The sequence below is a fragment of the Gopherus evgoodei genome, unplaced genomic scaffold (assembly GCF_007399415.2).
Source record: "Gopherus evgoodei ecotype Sinaloan lineage unplaced genomic scaffold, rGopEvg1_v1.p scaffold_57_arrow_ctg1, whole genome shotgun sequence".
In the NCBI taxonomy this organism is placed as follows: domain Eukaryota; kingdom Metazoa; phylum Chordata; order Testudines; family Testudinidae; genus Gopherus; species Gopherus evgoodei.
Genome location: NW_022060078.1, coordinates 299,201 through 317,944, shown reverse-complemented (window position 1 = coordinate 317,944; position 18,744 = coordinate 299,201). Strand labels below are relative to the sequence as shown.

The window sequence follows — 18,744 nt, the reverse complement described above, 5'->3', positions numbered from 1 at the left end:
CCTCTCCCTCTGCAGCCCCTGGGTCCCCCGCAACCCGTCCAACTCCCTCTGGGCCCCACCCCCATCCCCACCCCCACTACCTAGACCCCCAACTCCCTCCTCTCCTCAGAACCCCTCCCCCCGCCATGTTATAGTGCCCCATTTCCTCTTCACCCCCACTGCCTACACCCCTCCCCCGGCCCCCCAACTCCCTCCTCACCTCCTATCGGCACCCTGCCCCCACAGCCCCCCATTTCCTCTTCACCCCCACTGCCTCCACCCCTCCCCCAGCCCCCCAACTCCCTCCTCACCCCCTATCGGCCCCCTCCCCCCACAGCCCCCCATTTCCCATTTCACCCCCACTGCCTACAAACCCCTCCCCCCAGAACACCCCTCCTCTGCCCCCCCAACTCCCTCCTCACCCCCTCCCCCCACAGCCTCCCATTTCCTCTTCACCCCCACTGCCTACACCCCTCCCCCGGCCCCCCAACTCCCTCCTCACCCCCGATCAGCCCCCTCCCCCCACAGCCCCCCATTTCCTCTTCACCCCCACTGCCGACACCCCTCCCCCGGCCCCCCAACTCCCTCCTCACCTCCTATCGGCCCCCTCCCCCCCCAGCCCCCCATTTCCTCTTCACCCCCACTGCCTACACCCCTCCCCCGGCCCCCCAACTCCCTCCTCGCCTCCTATCGGCCCCCTCCCCCCCCAGCCCCCCATTTCCTCTTCACCCCCACTGCCTCCACCCCTCCCCCGGCCCCCAACTCCCTCCTGACCCCCTACCGCCCCCCGCCCCAGCCCCCCCTCACCGCGGGGCGGCTCCCGGGCCCCCCCCGGGCCGGCGGCTCCATCCCGCGGGCCCCGCTCGTGGCGCAGCAGCAGCGGCCGCAGCCCGGGCGGCGCGCGGGGCTCGAACCGGAACCGGAAAACGGGCGGGGGCGGCCCGGGGGGGGGCGGGGGCGGCCGGTCACGTGGCCATGGGGGCGGGTCCGGGGGAGGGGCCTGGATTGGAGAGAGCAAAGAGTTGGGGGGCGGGGGGGAGAAGGGAGCTGGGGGGGGAAGAGAACCGGGAGCTGGGGGGCGGGGGGAGAAGGGAACCGGGAGCTGGGGGGCGGGGGGAGAAGGGAGCTGGGGGGGCAGAAGAGAGAACCGGGAGTTGGGGGGCGGGGGGAGAAGGGAGCTGGGGGGGAGAAGGGAACCGGGAGTTGGGGGGCGGGGGGAGAAGGGAGCTGGGGGGAGAAGAAGAGAACCGGGAGTTGGGGGGCGGGGGGAGAAGGGAGCTGGGGGGGGAGGAGAAGAGAACCGGGAGTTGGGGGGCGGGGGGAGAAGAGAACCGGGAGTTGGGGGGCGGGGGGAGAAGAGAACCGGGAGTTGGGGGGCGGGGGGGAAGGGAGCTGGGGGGGGGAGAAGAGAACCGGGAGTTGGGGGGCGGGGGGAGAAGGGAGCTGGGGGGGGAAGAGAACCGGGAGTTGGGGGTCGGGGGGGAAGGGAGCTGGGGGGGGAGAAGAGAACCGGGAGTTGGGGGGCGGGGGGAGAAGGGAGCTGGGGGGGGAAGAGAACCGGGAGTTGGGGGGCGGGGGGAGAAGGGAGCTGGGGGGGAGGAGAAGAGAACCGGGAGTTGGGGGGCGGGGGGAGAAGGGAGCTGGGGGGGAAAAGAGAACCGGGAGTTGGGGGGCGGGGGGAGAAGGGAGCTGGGGGGGGAAGAGAACCGGGAGTTGGGGGGGCGGGGGGAAAAGGGAGCTGGGGGGGAGAAGAGAACCGGGAGTTGGGGGTCGGGGGGGAAGGGAGCTGGGGGGGAGGAGAAGAGAACCGGGAGTTGGGGGGCGGGGGGAGAAGGGAACCGGGAGTTGGGGGTCGGGGGGGAAGGGAGCTGGGGGGAGGAGAAGAGAACCGGGAGTTGGGGGGCGGGGGGAGAAGGGAACCGGGAGTTGGGGGTCGGGGGGGAAGGGAGCTGGGGGGGAGGAGAAGAGAACCGGGAGTTGGGGGGCGGGGGGAGAAGGGAGCTGGGGGGGAGAAAAGAACCGGGAGTTGGGGGGCGGGGGGAGAAGGGAGCTGGGGGGGGGAGAAGAGAACCGGGAGTTGGGGGGCGGGGGGAGAAGGGAGCTGGGGGGGGGGAGGAGAACCGGGAATTGAGGGGCGGGGGGCGAAGGGAGTTGGGGGGCGGGGGGAGAAGGGAGCTGGGGGGGGGAGAAGAGAACCGGGAGTTGGGGGGCGGGGGGAGAAGGGAGCTGGGGGGGGAGAAAAGAACCGGGAGTTGGGGGGCGGGGGGCGAAGGGAGCTGGGGGGGGAGGAGAACCGGGAATTGAGGGGCGGGGGGCGAAGGGAGCTGGGGGGGGAGAAGAGAACCGGGAGTTGGGGGGAGGAGGGAGCTGGGGGACCCACACGGAAGCAGAGTGTGGGGCAGACACCAAGGGCGCCCCGCAGCCCGCCCCAGCCGTAGCCCACCTGCTCCCTGCTGCAGCCCAGGTGGGGCGGGCCGAAGGGGGCGGGCGGATATAGCCTAAGCCACGCCCACAGGGCGGTTCGTATTCAAATAGGATGCGGGAAGGGCGCTCGGAGACCGGCTGTGCAGACCTGGGGAGGGGCTGTTAACCTGCGGGACCCCCCGCTGAAGAGTCGGGGGGGGCTTAGCTCAGGCAGGGCGTTAACCCGCGGGACTCCCCCCTGCAGGGTCGGGGGGGGCTTAGCTCAGGCAGGGCGTTAACCCGCGGGACTCCCCCCTGCAGGGTCGGGGGGGGCTTAGCTCAGGCAGGGCGTTAACCCGCGGGACTCCGCATTGCAGGGTCTGGGCGGGGGAGGGGTGCTTAGCTCAGGCAAGGCGATAACCCATGGAACTCCCTGCTGCAGGGTCTGGAGGGGGGGTGCTTAGCTCAGGCAAGGCGATAACCCACGCGATTCCACGCTGCAGGATCTGGACGGGAAAGGGGGCTTAGATCAGGCAGGAGGTTAATGCAGGACCCCCTGCTGCAAGGTCTGCTTGGGGGTAAAGGGGAGGAATAGTTCAGCCAGGAAACCCGCTTAAGAACAGCCATTGTGCCCGGCCCCAGAGAAAAGTAAAAGTAAGCTTCACTTTAAAACTTTTTTATTAGTGGCAGCCTCATTCCATCCATCTCTTCCCCCCACCCCCGCCCAGGGCCTCTAGCCCCTGCTACCCACACTCGCCCCTCACCCCCACTGCCCTAATCCAGCGAGGGCCCGTGTCTCTTCAGGGTAGACCCCGTAGCCTGCAGCACCTGGAGAAGCACCCATGGGTGGGATGGGTTGGAAAGAGACAAGCCAAACCCCCAGCAGGAGGGCTGGAGTGCAGGGAGGGGGGTCTCAGAAGGCCCAGGCTAGTGGGGGGGGAGTAGGGGCCTGGGCAGGGCCAAATTCCCTCATCCTTGGCAGAGCTTCGCTACATTTTTCCTCCTTTTGTTTTTTGTGGGTTTTTTTGTAAAGAAGAAAAAAGTTTGATTTTTTTAAAAAAATCATTAAAAAAAAGAACCAACGAGGATCCGGAGAATCCACGAAGCCTGGCGCCGACCCTGGGAGAGAGAGAGTCGTTAGGGGAGGCCCCGGAACCCAGCCCCCCCCCGGGCAGCGAGCGAGCCCAGAGGGGAGCCGGCTCCCCCGCGAGTGAAGACCCCGGGCCCCAGCTGCTCACCGGGCTCAGCGGTCAGTGGTGGTGCGCAGGTCTGTGGTCAGCGGGTCATGCTGGATGGTCTGGTGCAGCATCAGCGCCAGCAGCCCAGCCCGGTTGGTCATGGCCATGCGCACGTTCCGCTCCTGCTCAAACAGCTCGTCCAGCTTGTACCACTGCCAACAGCAGGAGTCGTCGTTACACGTGGCCACCTCTGGGGCGGGGCAGCTGGGCACAGCTCGGCCGGCACAGAGATGCAGCTAGCTCTGGGGCGGGGTAGCTGGGGAACAGCCACACATAACAGTGCTGGGGACAGCTCGGCCAGGACAGAGATGCAGCTAGCTCTGGGGCAGGGCAGTTGGGGAACAGCTGCACAGCGACAGACAGACAGAGGGTCGGGAAAAGGGGAGCTCCCTACTTAATAGGAGTGTGGGAGTGATGAGGGAGCAGGAATTTCTTCAGTCAGAAGGAATAAAAACCACTTGGGACCTGTCTAAATTTTAGTGCCTGGGCCTCACTGCCAGTGGAGAGGGTTCCCCGCCCAGCCTCCCGCAGCGCCTGGCCCTGACTGCCAGGGGAGAGCACCGCGTAGCACCGGCCCCACTCCGTACCACGCGCACTCTCTCCAGGTCCACCTCCGCCCGGCGCAGTTTCTCCCAGCAGTAGTGCCGGTTGCATTTTCTCTTGGGCACGCGGCAGAAATCACCGGTGAGCTCAAACACGTCCTTTACCAGGGGGCAGCCGCACACCTCGTCCACTGACACCTGGAGGGGGCACCACAAGGTTTGCACACACGCTGGCCCTTGCTCCTGACCCGCAGCCCCCCAGCCACAGCCAGTGCCCCTCACCTTGGGGTCGCGGGAGTGCTCGGGACACAGCACCTGCAGCCGCTTGCAGTACGTCTTGCTCTGAGGGTTGTAGACGTCACAGAAGAGGCGGGTGGCTCTGGGGAGGGGAGATACGGTGCCTGGGTGAGAGGCTGCAGCTGCTACCAGCTGCAAGAGCCGGGGGGGGGGGCCCTCCATGCCACTAGGACAACCTAGGCAGCATTGCCCCATTGTTCAGAGGGGGAAACTGAGGCACATACATGTGCATTCAATCCTGCTTGTCAGAGCCAGCGAGAGAAACCAGGAGTCCTGGATCCCAGCAACCCACCAGACCCCACTCCCCTCCGAGAGCCACGGAGAGAACCCAGGAGTCCTGGCCCCCAGCCCCCCTGCTCTAACCCACCAGTCCCCACTCCCCTCCCAGAGCCAGAGAGAGAACCCAGGAGTCCTTTGGAAATTGTCTGAATGATGGCGGACTGGAGGGAGGTCTCATGTGGGGTTCCACAGGGATCTGTTCTGGGTCTGGGGGTGTTTTAGATTTTTATTAACTACCAGGATGAGAGCAAACTGATCCAGTTTACAGATGGCACAAAGCGAGGGGGATTGCCAACCCTTTAGAGGACAGAGCTAAACATCAGAGGGATCTTGATAAATCGGAGAACGGGGCTATCGCCAACACAATGCATTTCAATGGAGGCCCATGGATGGTGGAAAAACCAAACGCACAATTACAGACTGGAGGAAAACTGGCCGGGCGGTAGCCCGGCTGCAAAGGAGCTGGGAGTTGTGGTGGATCACAACCTCGACATGAGTCAGCAACGTGACGCTGTTGCAAACACGACCTGGTGGAAGGCCTCAAGGACAGTAGAGGCAAACTGAAGCAGGATTGCCTCTCGACGGCTGCCAAGGTGGACAAAGGGGTACCCCTGCTCGTCTTGGACCTCCTGGACCCCGGACACGGGTGCCTCTCCCACCACGATCTGTGTGGCTGCAGGTGCAGAACAGCTCCCCCCCCCCTTAAACGATGCATGTGCAGGCTGCTTTCCCAGGCATAATTTTCCCCCTCACCTCTACCCATAAAAGCCCTGCGGCGGTGGGCAGTGGTGACAGAGGCAGGTGATGTGATCACTCAGAGTCCCTAGCCAAGGACCCACACGCAGCCTGTGACCGCAAGACGGTCGTCATGGTGTAGTATTGGGATTTTATGTTGGTATTTGGTATAACTTAGAACGAAGGATAAAGAATAATGCAGCATGTATTAAATGTTCTGGTGTATGGTTTGATCATATCCTGCCAGCCTCCCTTTCTGAAAGCAGGAGGAATGGCCTCGTGTGCCATTGGTAAAGAGATTTCAGCCAGAAGCTTGTGTCTGAAGCTGATTTCAAGGCAGTGACAGAGCTTTAGGGTCACCACTTTGTTGTAGGTTTAAAATGAGCGTTTTGAAATAAGTAAAAGAATGTGATGATTGTTTTCTCCTGCACTGCAGTTTGATGTTCCTGTTCACATGCTCTGTGTAAATCAATCCTGTTTTGTGTGTGAACGAGGAATGTGCGTGTTAGAAGACAAGTGTGAAGACAAGTGTGAAGGCCATCGCTGGACCAGATGTTCTAGGGAGGATCCCAGGACAGACGTCAAGGCGCCAGGAGGCTGCAACACACCGGAGGGCAGATTGACGACTCCAAAGATGAGGCAGGCACCGATCAATGGAGACAAGATAGCGGCGATCAACGTGGCCTGGGGTAACTCCCCGACAGACCGATGAAGGAACAAGATAAAAAGGATGAGAAGATTGATTACAGCATGACGGTGCAAACGCATCGGTCCCAATGAAGGAGACTCACTATAGAAACAGGGGGCCTTGCCATGAAACTTTGGGTTCGTCTTGCCAAGACTTCCCTGAAGCACTGTGTCGCGACCGACAGAACCTGGCTTGTCCTCACCCGTGATCAACCTAGCTGGCCACTAGATTGATCCGGACTCTGGACTCGTAACTAGAACATCAACTGATGGGACAAAGTGAGAGAGAGAGAGTGTTTCCAATAAACGCAGCGTATTGCCTTTTCCCCTGAAAAAGAGCCCGTGTGCTTCCTATAAGCATAATAGTGTTCCCCTGGACTGGGACAGGAGGGGCATTTTCGGCAACAGCAGGCATGACTGAGCAGGCCTTTTTGGGAACCCCTCTGCTCACCCCGTACAGGGAGAGGGAGCCCCAAGCACAGGCTCTCTCACCACACCTGACTGGAGAACCGGCTCCAGAAGGATCGTGCCCTACGCAGCCAAAAGCCAAAAAAGGTTTCTTGCAACTCGGCATGTCCGTGCCGTGCTGGACGGATCCACAGATGGAAGACCCAAAGGCAGAGCAGCGATGGTCACCCGAGGTACCACAGCGACATCACTGCTCTCGGCGAGACACGGCCTGCCCCATAGAGTACAATTGCCGCCCTCCAGTGGCCGCCTTCTGGAAAGGAAAAGCAGCACACGACAGGCCAATGCGCGGTGTTGGCTTTGCACTCAAGAACTTTCTAGGTCAGCTGCCTCACGGAGCTCCCCGTCAGCGTCGACGAGCATCTTATGACCCTCTGCATCCATTCCCCAAAACAAAGAAGTCAATCCTCTTAGGGGACTTGAACACAAGAGTTGGCCAAGATTCTAACGTATGGAGCAGCACCATTGGGAAGGAAGGAGCGGACAAGACCACTTCCAATGGCATCCTTCTGCTCAGTCAATGTGCAGAGCGCAACCTTGTGATCACAAACACAATCTTCACACAAAGCAACAAGTAGAAAACAACTTGGCAACACTCCACGCTCAAAGCAGTGGCATCTCCTAGACTAGGTCATTGTACGAACACGGGATTGAAGAGATGGCCAAATCTGCCGTGTCCTGAGAGGAGCCGATGCTTGCTGGACTGACACCCGCCTGGAGAGGTCAGTCATGTCCCTCAGGATTGCACCGAAACATAGAAAGCAATTCAAATCACACAGACGGCAACACAACATCCAAAGACTTCAATCCTCAGCGCACCGAGATCCCTCCTCAGCGAAAACTGGCCATATGCACACCTGGAAATGACAAACAAGTGCCGAGGAAGACAGGGAAGCCCTAAAACAGAGCCCCCCCAGGCTTGCGAGGAATCCATCGGCCTTGCTACCTGCCGCCGTCAGGACTGGTTTGACAACAACATTGAGATCACAGCCCTTTTGGGCCAGGAGAGGAAAAGCTTTCTGCGACTGGCAAAGCCAACCACTGTCCAGTCAGAAGCAGAGCTCCCGCCATCAGCTCAAAGAAGGGTCTAAGAAATCAAAACCAAACAGTGGGAAGGCAAAGCAAAAGAAAGCCAAACGTATGCTGACAGACGTGATATGCGGTGCTTTTAGTGTGAGAAAAAGCTCCTGTACGGCCCAATCTCACGTGGCCTCATCACACCTCTGAGATCTGAAGATGGTAGTGCCCTTCTTAAAGAGAACACGGACAAAAGCTTCTAAATCGAGAAATGACTGTGACCGATGACACTGGCGACTCCATCCCTCAGCACCCAATCTGGGAAACTCTTGCCAACCCACCGCCTCCTGAGGAGATCTGCAAAGCAATTAATCAAATGAAGACCAACAAAGCACCAGGTCCTGATGGCATACCAGCTGTGGTACTGAAAGCGAGGGGAGAAAAACTGACTAACTAGCTTCGTTTGCTGCTCCTCAAATACTGGCACACCGGAGAAATCCCCGCTGACTTACGTAATGCTAACATCGTCACCCTTTTCAAAAAGAAAGAGACAGGGCCGACTGTGGCAACTATTGAGACACTGGCCTCTGCTCCATCGCTGGGAAGATTCTTGCTAGAATCTCACTGACTCGCCTGTTTCCTCTTGCAGAGGAAGGACTGCCAGAGTCCCGGTGCGGCTTCAGACCATCATGAGGCACCACCAACATGATTTCCGCAGCCAGGCAGATCCAGGAAAAATGCCAAGAACGCCACCGGGAGCTGTATATGGCCTTTAATTGATCTATTCAAAACCTTCGACTCTGTCAACCGTGAGGCTCTGTGGAAAATCATGTCGAAGTTTGGCTTCCCAAGTAAATTTATCACCATTGTAAGACTCCTTCACAAACTGATGACCGCCTCCATCCTGTGCAGTGGCTCTGTCTCTGAGCCCTTTGTCATCCAAACTGGCGTAAAACAAGGATGTGTACCGGCACCCCCCCTTTTCTCCGTTTTCTTAGCAGCTATGAAAACGTTAACCCAAGACCATCTACCACAGGGCACTGGCATCCAATATCGGACTGACGGCCACCTCTTCAGCCTTTCTTGTCTCCGTGCCAGAACTAATATCGGCAACAATAACCGAACTCTGGTACGCGAGGATTGTGCTGTCATTGCGCACACAAAGGAGGATCTAGCCCTTAGCAGCTTCTCTGAAACTTACCAAAGCCTCGGGCTAACATTGGCAAAACAAGGTCAATCATCAGACCCAGCAAGGAAGATCGATACCGACAAAGAAGAACTGGAAAACGTAGAAGACTTTGCCTGTCTCGGCAGCCATCTCTCACAGAGGGCAGACACAGACGCCGAGATCCAGTCCAGAATTCGCCGTGACAGCGGCAGTCTGTCTTGCTGGGTGTTCAACATTCACAACATCAGAACTCACATGGGACTTTTAGTTTATAAAGCGGTGATAATCCCAGCTCTCCTCTACGGCTGAGAGACTTGGGTAACCTACAGAAAACACCTGAAAAAGCTGGAACGCCAGCCCCAGCACTTTCTCTGGAAGATCCTCAACATAAAGTGGGAAGATCGTCGCACTAATGTCAATGTCCCCATGGAGGCCAACACCCTCAAGAGATGTGGCATCGACACCACACACTGGGAGACAGTAGCCTAGAACAGGGATAACTGGTGAAGATTTGTCAGAGAGGAAATGTCTAGTTTCAGTCACCGATGCACAGAAAGGAGGTGATGACAGTGGGTAAGATCCAGAGACAGCGACAAAGCCGATCAAAAGGGTGGGGCACCAGCCATGTGAGCAAAGGCTGTAGGAACTGGGAACGCTCAGTTTGGAAGAGAGATTGAGGGGGGACGTGCGAGCGATCTTTGACTACTCGAAAGGCTGCCATAGAAAAGGTGGAGACGGGTGGGTCTCTCTTGCCCCAGACAGCAGGGACAAGAGGCCGTGGGGTCAAACTACAGCACAGCAGATTGAGATTAAATCGCAGGGAAAATTGCCGAACAGCAGGACGATGGAACCGAGGCCTCGGGAGGTCGTGGAAGCTCCTTCGCTGGAGGGTTTCGAGCGGAGGCCGAAGCCATCTGTCTGGGATGGTTTGAATCCTGCAGCGTGGTCGAGGGTCAGACTAGGTGCCCCTTGTGGTCCCTTCTCACCCTACAGGTCGAGGAGCCTATGAAGGTACATGCGAGTGGGGCACAGAGGAGGATTATAGGAATCGACGACAACGGGTGATGTCCAGCGGGGGAATTACAGGGATGTGGGAACCAAAAGCAGTGGAATGGTGGAAAGGGGACGACAGTGAGGGAACCATATGTGGAGGGGAACCAAGGGGTCAGGCTGGTGGGGGAAGATTTAAGGGATGGACAATGTCAGCCCATATGGTCCCAGGGGGACGAATTTGGAGAGCACCTCCCTACAGGGCTGGGACTCACCCCTCTATGCGGGTTGGGTACATGGATCCGAAGGACGTCTGGCTCTCGTACTGTGGGGAAAGGGAGAACACAGGGCTCGTCAATGCACCGGGAAGGGGACAGGGACAAGACAGGGGAACAGCCGCACATAATGCCGCACGGCCGTCAGATGCGGCCACCTCTGGGGTGGAGCGGAGGTGGGGGGGACAAGGGGAGAGTCTGTGTTTCCCATGCCCCGCGGGGCAGGGCAGCGTACCTTGGCGTAGCAACGTTCCATGTGGCGCAGCGCCACCTTGGGATTGATGGGGTGCCCGCAAGAGACGCAGAAGATCTGCAGGTCGGTGTCGTCGCTGTCTCCCTCGTTGGTCTGTGGGGAGAGAGCAGGGAGGGAGGGCCCTGTTAGCGCTGCCCAGCAGGGGATCCCGCAGCACAGGACAGCTGGGGGAGAGAACCCAGGAGTCCTGGCTCCTAGCCCCCCCAACCCTGCTCTCACCCACCACACCCCCCAGCCCTCCAAGAGCCAGAGATGGAACCCAGGCGCCTGGCCCCGCCCACCTCCTCATCCTCCTTGATGGCCTGCTGCTTGGCCTTGCCGATGATGGCCTCCAGCTCGTGGAAGCGACGCTCCATCTCCTGCAGCCGCAGCCGCGCCTGCTGCTGTTCCCGCCGGATCCGCTCCAGCAGCTTCTTGCCGTGCTCCTCTGCCACGCACGGGCTCTGCTGCCACTGCTGGATGCGCTGCGGAAGGATCTCGTAGATCCGGCTGGACAGGGGGAGAGACAGGCTGACCTGCGGGGGGGATACCGGTCTGGGGGCCTCGGGGTCGGGGTGCACTCTGTGGGTCTGATCTGGGGCGGGGTCCCCCAGGAGTCTGAGTGGGGGGATGGACACATGGGGTTGGGGGGGACCCTGTGGGTCTGATTGAGGGGGGGACAGACATGAGGCTGGGGGAGGCGTGGGTCTCATCTGGGTGATCGGGATGGTGCCGATGCCATGGGGACCCCTGCTGGGGCCCGAGGATTCTCAGGGCTAGGAGCTCCTGGGGGTCGGACCTGCGTCCCCTTCGAAGGGATCGGGCCAGGGAGATATGGGGCTGGGGGTAGGAGGGGGCGCGGGTCTCATCCGGATGATCGGGATGGTGCCGATGCCATGGGGACCCCTGCTGGGGCCCGGGGATTCCCAGGGCTAGGAGCTCCCGGGGGCCGGGCCGGGGCTCTTACTTGGCAGCCAGCTTCATGCCGCACTCCTCGGAGCAGTACTTGGAGGCAGCGCGGGCCGGCTGGACGCAGCCGGGGCCCAGGCACTGGTGCAGGGAGGCCGGGTCCTTGGCGTCGGGCCGTTCGGCGTGCCGCGACCGGTCCCGGTGCTTCTGCTTCTGCTTGTGACGCTTGTACTTCTCCTCCTTCTGCAGGGGGGGGGGGAACCACGTCAGCGCCCTGCGGCCCCCCACGGCTATCTCCCCCTTTCCACCTCCTGTCAGGGGCCCCTCTGTGACCAGCCCCCCCTACTCTAACCCCTAGACCCCACTCCCCTCCCAGAGCTGGGGAGAGAACCCAGGAGTCCTGGTTCCCAGACCCCCACCCCCCCCGCTCTAACCACTAGCCTCCACTCTCCTCCCAGAGCAGGGGAGAGAACCCAGGAGTCCTGGCTCCCAGCCCCCCTGCTCTAACCACTAGCCCCTACTCTCCTTCCAGTGCCAGGGAGAGAACCCAGGAGTCCTGGCTTTCAGCCCCCCATGTTCTAACCATTAGACTCCACTCCCCTCCGAGAGCCAGGGAGAGAACCCAGGAGTTCTGGCTCCCAGCCCCCCTGCTGTAACCACTAGACACCGCTCCCCTCCCAGAGCCAGGGAGAGAACCCATGAATCCTGGCTCCTAGCCCGACTTCCGTCCCAGAGCAGGGATATACTCCACAACTGGGGAAAGTCTCCGTGGCGGCTGCAACTGGCTCCTACCTTCTTCTCCGATTTCTTCTCCCGCCTCTTGACGTGCTTGACCTTCACGGCGCGTTTGCGGAGCACGGGGTCCAGGAACGGGGCATCCTCCGGGTCACTGAGCCACGGCTTCCCGGGGGGGTGAGACAGGAGAGGAGAAAAGGATGAGACCGGCCCCCCCCAAGTGAGCTTGAGAGGCCACATACCCTAGATACCCCCCTGCTCCTCCCAAGTGGGCTACAGAGGCCTTCCCAGCCCTCAATGATGCTCAACCCAGGCTCCTGCCCAGGGAGCCCCCCACATGTCCAAGGACCCATACTAGGAAAAACAGAGCCCAGAGGCTGAACGTTCAGGGACGGGACACCCTGCACTGAGATGCCGCCACCTCTGGGGTGGGGCAGCTGAGGAACAGCCACAGAGTGAAACAATTTGGAGAATGCTCTATCTGGAAACATGGTGCCGAGATCTCCCAGGGCCCTGCCGCGCGTGGGATCCCACAGGTTGTGTTGGGTCCTCACCAGGTTCTGGTCGTCGAAGGCTCCGGCACAGAAATCTTGGTACAAGTCGGGATCAATCGGAAGGTCGTCATCCGACAGCGGCTCGGGGGTGGCGGATGATTCCAACTGCTCTTTCAGCATCTGCAGGTCCTCATCCCGCCCTCGCAGCATCTGCCAGGAGGGGGTTAGACACTTGCTGCCTGACACCTCAGGCCTACCCTCTCCCCTGTGACTGCCCCACACACAGACAGGGAAACTGAGGCAAATGAGGAGAAGAGACCAGTCCATGATCAAACTGCAAAATCTGGGAATAGGACCTGACTCCCATTCCCCTTTCCCCAGTAGACCTCACTCTCCTCCCAGAGCTGGGGAGAGAACCCAGGAGTCCTGGTTCCCAGCCACCCTGCTGCTCTACCCACTAGCCCCCTCCCTCCTCCCGGACCTAGGGAGAGAACCCAGGAATCCTGCAGGGAAATGGGGACAGAAAGGATGGGACCAACTTACCGAGGCTGGGAAATACTTATATGATTCCTAGGAAAAAAAAGAAACACTCTGATAAGCAGCTTGGATGACATGCGGCCACCTCTGGAGCAGGGCAGCTGGGTAATAGCATCCAGACGGAGCACACGAGTGTTTAGGACAGGAGGTGGATGCTCCAGTACTCACCCGTGCCCGGACCTGGCACTGCCGCAGACGGCACTTCTGACGGATTTTATTGGGCCCTCCAAATTTCTTCATGTCACGGCAGAAGTCACACTGGCCACAGTCCTCTGTCCGCCGGCACGCCTCACACTCCCCACACATCCGTGCCGAGCGCTTGATTTGCTGTTGCGGATGAGAGAACTGTAAGAATGACAAGTTTGCACATTGTAGAAAGATGGGGAAGTCATCCTTACCCAGGGGCATCCTTAACTGGGGGTGTCCTTAACTGGGGCAGGAAAAAGAGAGACGATTTTTCCTCTCACATCTTTTAAATTATCACTCCATCCACTGCCTTCAAATCTGACTTGCTCTTGCCTCGTGGTGAGATCTATCAAACAAGCCAGGTCTGAGATTTCTACTTTCCTCAGTCTCTCTCCTAAAACATCCCCAGTCCCTTTAGATTCTTCTTTGCAAAGAGGCAATTCAGCATGTGTCCCTCAGTCCAAAGCTGAAGCTGGCTGGTAAAGGGAAATACCCCTGTCATCTGGAAACAGACCTTTGTACCCTTTAAGACTTTTAATCTGTTTGGCATCACAACTGCCGCTTTAAACATTGCTAAGGACTGCAACAACCTACCCTCCACACCCAACACACGTGGATACTTTTTAAACCAAGTCTAGCTGTTTGCATCCACAAATCCACAACTTGGAGGTCTGCATTTTATCTGGCATGCCCAGAAATAACTGTGGGCGTAAAGGGTGAGGCTAAGCCAAGCCCCCGTTTAATATGTAGCAGCTCATGCTTCTGTTTAGAGGGAAATATTCCTAGCAAGCGTCATTCACTTTCTTTGCAGTGGAATCTGCTGCTTAACAGGCCCGGTTCCCTTCTGTTCCTCGTGCCACCTGCCAGATTTGGGCTGCCACAGCAGAAGAAAATCTGTGAAATGCACCATGATTAAGTCCCCAGAGCCGCATCCAATTTTGGGGGCCCTAATAAGCCAGAAAAGGGATTAGGGTGCCTTTTTAAAAAAAACAAAACACACAACGCATTTGCTGCTGTTGTGGCTTGTCAATTGCAGCTTTTGGCTTTCCCGGCAACACGGAGATTTGAGCGCAAGAGGGGCACCTGAACCAATGCCGGCCCACGTGTCAAACAGCGCCCCCGATCGAGAAACATTTCCACGGAAACAAACAGCCCGGCTCTCCTGCAGGGCTGACTCCGCCCCGAGCTTACGTCTTGGGGATGGCTCTAGACTCTTCCCAGCTGATTTGTCTGCTGGGGCACCCTTCAAATGGCACCTATCCCGTGCTCAGCCACCCTCCCACCAAAAAAAACCAACCCTCAGAGCCACCTCCCTCCTCCTCCGTGAAGACCCCACACCCTCTCCTTTATTTCTCAGCTCCTCCGCTGGCTGCCGTATTTGGGGATTTATAAAATCCTAACTCAATACTTGACACTCCACTTGGCATATAACAAACGGATCACGGGCACCAAGATCGGGGGGGGAACAGACGGCAAGATGAGCTGGGAGTAGCCGTTTGAGTGCATTTACCACGTAAACCCACAGCTGGCATTTATCTCGGGGAAACTGGGAATCCTTCATTCTCCCGTCCAGCTGCAGAACTGGAGAGTGGACGGGGTAAGAAGTTTTTACAGGGGATGTCGTCTCCCCTAGCTCAGACAGGCGGAGATGCACCGGGGGCGGGTTGGGCTGCACAGAGGGCACGACAGTCTATTCTGAAGGTAACCAAGGCTGGTCGCAAGGAGAAAATGTCTCAGTTTCCAGGTGGATTTACAAGGCAGGGAGAACACTTCCCGAGCGAAGAGGCAGACAAGTTAGCACATCTGCATTTGTAGCGTGGCCACAGCCAATAAGGTACAGTCAGAAATTCATCCAGTGCCCATTGGTGTCACCCAACCGCCCCATACTCCAGAAATTTGGAGTAAGAATGGAAAGGAAACCGTCAGGTTGCTTTCAAAATCTACAGGAACAACTGACTGGAGGGGAGTGCTACCACTCAAAATGGGACGGTTCACCTGGTGCCAAGATGCAGCCAACTCTGGAGAGGGGCAGTTGGGGAACAGCTGCACATAACGCGACATGGCAACTCAGTCAGAACTATCTGCCCAGGGATTCAGGGGTATCAGACTAGATTCCAGAGTGTTTACCCTTAACTTTGCCCATGGGGAGCGGCAGGAATGAGAGGGAGGATCATAAGCATGCCCTCCCTGGGCAGGAACGGGGAACAGCAGCGACTGGAACCCGTCAGGGCCCAGGTGGCATGTGGAGCTGCTTTTGGAACCCTGCGGCTTGGCTCCCTGGCAACATGGCTCATGGGATAGAATCCTGCACCCTGCCCCCCAGAATGCCCTCACCTGGCCACCTACTTTTGACCCACGGCTCTGGTCCAGGGCCAGCTCCTGGGCCTTCTTCCTCAGCTCGTCCTTCTCCGCCCGGTCCCGCTCGCCCTCCCGCTCCTTCTCTCTGGATTTCTTGTGCCGGTATCGGATCTCCAAATTTGGGTTCTTATCTGCAGTAGGGAGAGGAAAGCACATCACAGCCAGAAAGACCAAGGAAACAGCCCCACCCCACCGCCAGAGCCCAGGAGAGAACCCAGGAGTCTGGGCTCCCCACTCCGTTCCTCACCTCGGCACTGCAGACAGTACCATTCCCGAATGGCCTTCGCCATCTTCTCTGTGATGTTAATACAATTGCCATGGAACCACTCATTGCAGTTATCACAGCCTCTGCAGGGGCGGGAGAGAGGGGAGAATCAGAGCGTCCCCTACTGAGCCCCCCGCCCTGCATCCCCCAGCACCTGATCCTGACTGCCAGGGGAGAGAGCCCCCCGCCCTGCCCCCCGGCACACGGCCCTGCCCCATGGCACTTGCCAGCACCCAGCGCTGACTGCCAGGGGAGAGCATTCCCCACTCCATCCCATAGCATGCTCCTGCCCCGGCCCTGACTGCCAGGGGAGAGCACCCGTCACCCTGCCCCCCCGCACACGGCCCTGCCCCATGGCACTCGTCAGCACCCAGCGCTGACTGCCAGGGGAGAGCACCCGCCACCCTGCCCCACAGCACACGGCCCTGACTGCCAGGGGAGAGCACCCGCCACCCTGCCCCCCCGGCACACGGCCCTGACTGCCAGGGGAGAGCGTCCCCCGCCTGGCCCCATGGCATGCCCCGGCGCCCGGTCCTGACTGCCAGGGACAGCGCCCTCCAACCCACACCCCCCAGCACCCAACACTGACTGCCAGGGAGAGCGCCCCCTGCTCAGCCCCCTGTAACAGCTGGAATTTCCTGGGGGAGGGCGGAAGACTCCCTTGGCCTGGCTCAGTGAGTAGGATGCCTGGGCTGAGTTGCCCCTGGGCTCTCCCTGCAGGGGCAGCAAATGACCCACCCCCCTTCCAGCACCCTGAGGCCTAGCAGCCCCCGTTCTCCATACATCATGAAGCAGTTAATGTCCGGCTTGCGGCAGATGCAATACACAGGCGCGTTCTCGCCGTTCTCTGACTTGGACTCCTCGCCTGCTGCGGCCAGCTCCGGGTCAGAGAACTCGCTGTCCTGGGGGAGTGGGAGGGAAGACAAAGGGCATCAGAGAACCCAGGAGTCCTGGCTCCCAGCCCCTTCCGCCCCGCTCCCAGCCACCAGACCCCTCCCCTCCCTGAGAACCCAGGAGTCCGGGCTCCCATCCCCCCCCCGCTCTCAGCCACCAGACCCCTCCCCTCCCCGAGAACCCAGGAGTCCGGGCTCCCATCCCCCCTGCTCTCAGCCACCAGACCCCTCCCCTCCCCGAGAACCCAGGAGTCCGGGCTCCCATCCCCCCTGCTCTCAGCCACCAGACCCCTCCCTTCCCCGAGAACCCAGGAGTCCGGGCTCCCATCCCCCCCTGCTCTCAGCCACCAGACCCCTCCCCTCCCCGAGAACCCAGGAGTCCGGGCTCCCATCCCCCGCCGCTCTCAGCCACCAGACCCCTCCCCTCCCCGAGAACCCAGGAGTCCGGGCTCCCCCCGCTCCCCCCCGCTCTCAGCCACCAGACCCCTCCCCTCCCCGAGAACCCAGGAGTCCAGGCTCCCATCCCCCCCCCGCTCTCAGCCACCAGACCCCTCCCCTCCCCGAGAACCCAGGAGTCCGGGCTCCTATCCCCCGCCGCTCTCAGCCACCAGACCCCTCCCCTCCCGAGAACCCAGGAGTCCGGGCTCCCAGCCCCTTCCGCCCCGCTCTCAGCCACCAGACCCCTCCCCTCCCCGAGAACCCAGGAGTCCGGGCTCCCGCTCCCCCCCGCTCTCAGCCACCAGACCCCTCCCCTCCCCGAGAACCCAGGAGTCCGGGCTCCCATCCCCCCGCCGCTCTCAGCCACCAGACCCCTCCCCTCCCGAGAACCCAGGAGTCCGGGCTCCCCCCGCTCTCAGCCACCAGACCCCTCCCCTCCCCGAGAACCCAGGAGTCCGGGCCCCCCCTTACCATGGTCTCTCCCACCCCTTGTTGTGGTTGGAGTCAAGACAAGGGCTCTGGGCAGGAAGTTCTGACATCCCCTCCCCCAGGCTTCGGCTTCTGCTTCTACTTCCGGGGTCACCACGGCCGAAGGCGCAGCCGCCACCCCCAGCCGCAGCCAGATCATCTGCCCGCTTCCAAGATGGCCGCTACCAGGGCTCTGACGTTCCTCCCCGTCGGCCTCTGCCCGCTCCCAAGATGGCCGCCCCCAAGCCCAGCGGCAGGGGAATCCATCAAATATGGCCGCCCCCATGAGAGTGACGAGCGCGTCAGGCCAGATGGCCACGCCCCCCGGGATCCTTCAGCCTGAGCGCCAGGATCAAATATGTCCGCTTCAGCGCTATTTAATGCCCATTAAACGGGAGCGGCCATCTTTGATACTGGCATATGTCCAGCTAGATAGATAGATAGATACATACATAGATAGACAGACAGAGAGTCTTAGGGGTGGAGATCTGTTAGGAATAGCCCAGCTGGCTACATGAACCCTGGACTCTTGGCATTCTCTGTCCTCTGGAAAAACACAATCCCCCCGCCCCCCTGTGCGCTGCATGCTTTAGGCACAGGAAGTCAGAATGGGCAGAGCCCTTTGTTAACCAATCAGAAATCAAGTAAACAGGTCTATTCATCACTGCCCAATTGCTTCATCTGCAATAAAAGAGCTCGCCCCGAAGCGGTGGGCGCGCCACTTGCTGCAAGAGAAGCTCGTCTCTGCCTGGTTTCTTCCCGCATCTGGCGACCCCGAGCTGATCAGCTCCCTCTGCTCATCGGCTGGAATAGCCCTGGTGCACCGCAGCGCGTCTTCGTGAGTATGGGGGGGGATTTATCCCTGCAACAAAGGGCTCATGCGGGAGAGCTGTATCAACTAATCAAGCAAAGCGGGGGTGTGAGGACCTCCCGAAAGAATATTGAGGAGTTAATACACGTAATCGAAGATAAGTGCCCGTGGTACCCAGAAGGAGGTTCACTCAACCTGCCTGATTGGCAAAAAATTGGTGCTCGGCTCTTTCAAGAGCCGAGATCCCACATTCGACATATTCTTTTGTGGCAACGTTGTGCAGATGCGCTTGGGCGTTTGCGTAATGTGGCGCCCCCGACCGCGCCTCCCGTCCTGGCGA

General features: G+C 59.9%; 1 protein-coding gene across 5 annotated transcripts; it reads right to left on the bottom strand.

Annotated features, from left to right (window-relative positions):
* Positions 1-3,438: 3,438 nt before the first annotated feature.
* CXXC1 (CXXC finger protein 1) lies at positions 3,439-17,699 on the bottom strand. 5 transcript variants are annotated; one of them, XM_030547246.1, is made up of 16 exons: positions 17,597-17,698; positions 16,578-16,696; positions 15,777-15,877; positions 15,506-15,660; positions 13,154-13,330; positions 12,992-13,018; positions 12,509-12,658; positions 12,012-12,119; positions 11,278-11,462; positions 10,613-10,820; positions 10,314-10,424; positions 10,079-10,128; positions 4,445-4,541; positions 4,208-4,360; positions 3,621-3,772; positions 3,439-3,501 (listed from the first exon to the last, which is right to left on the bottom strand). In XM_030547246.1, the coding sequence occupies exons 1-15, from the start codon at positions 17,597-17,599 to the stop codon at positions 3,626-3,628; spliced, it is 1,791 nt and encodes a 596-aa protein (XP_030403106.1). In that variant the 5' UTR covers positions 17,600-17,698; the 3' UTR covers positions 3,439-3,501; positions 3,621-3,625. The 5 variants fall into 5 exon arrangements, with proteins under 5 accessions (XP_030403106.1, XP_030403109.1, XP_030403107.1 ...); XM_030547249.1 differs by having other exon boundaries at positions 13,154-13,312; XM_030547247.1 differs by having other exon boundaries at positions 15,518-15,660.
* Positions 17,700-18,744: the final 1,045 nt, after the last annotated feature.

Coding starts and splice junctions, on each gene's coding strand:
- CXXC1 (XM_030547246.1), bottom strand. Junction 15,878..16,577: donor GACATTAACTGCTTCATGAT/GTATGGAGAACG, acceptor CCGCCCCTGCAG/AGGCTGTGATAACTGCAATG. Junction 10,425..10,612: donor CCATCAAGGAGGATGAGGAG/GTGGGCGGGGCC, acceptor CTCTCCCCACAG/ACCAACGAGGGAGACAGCGA.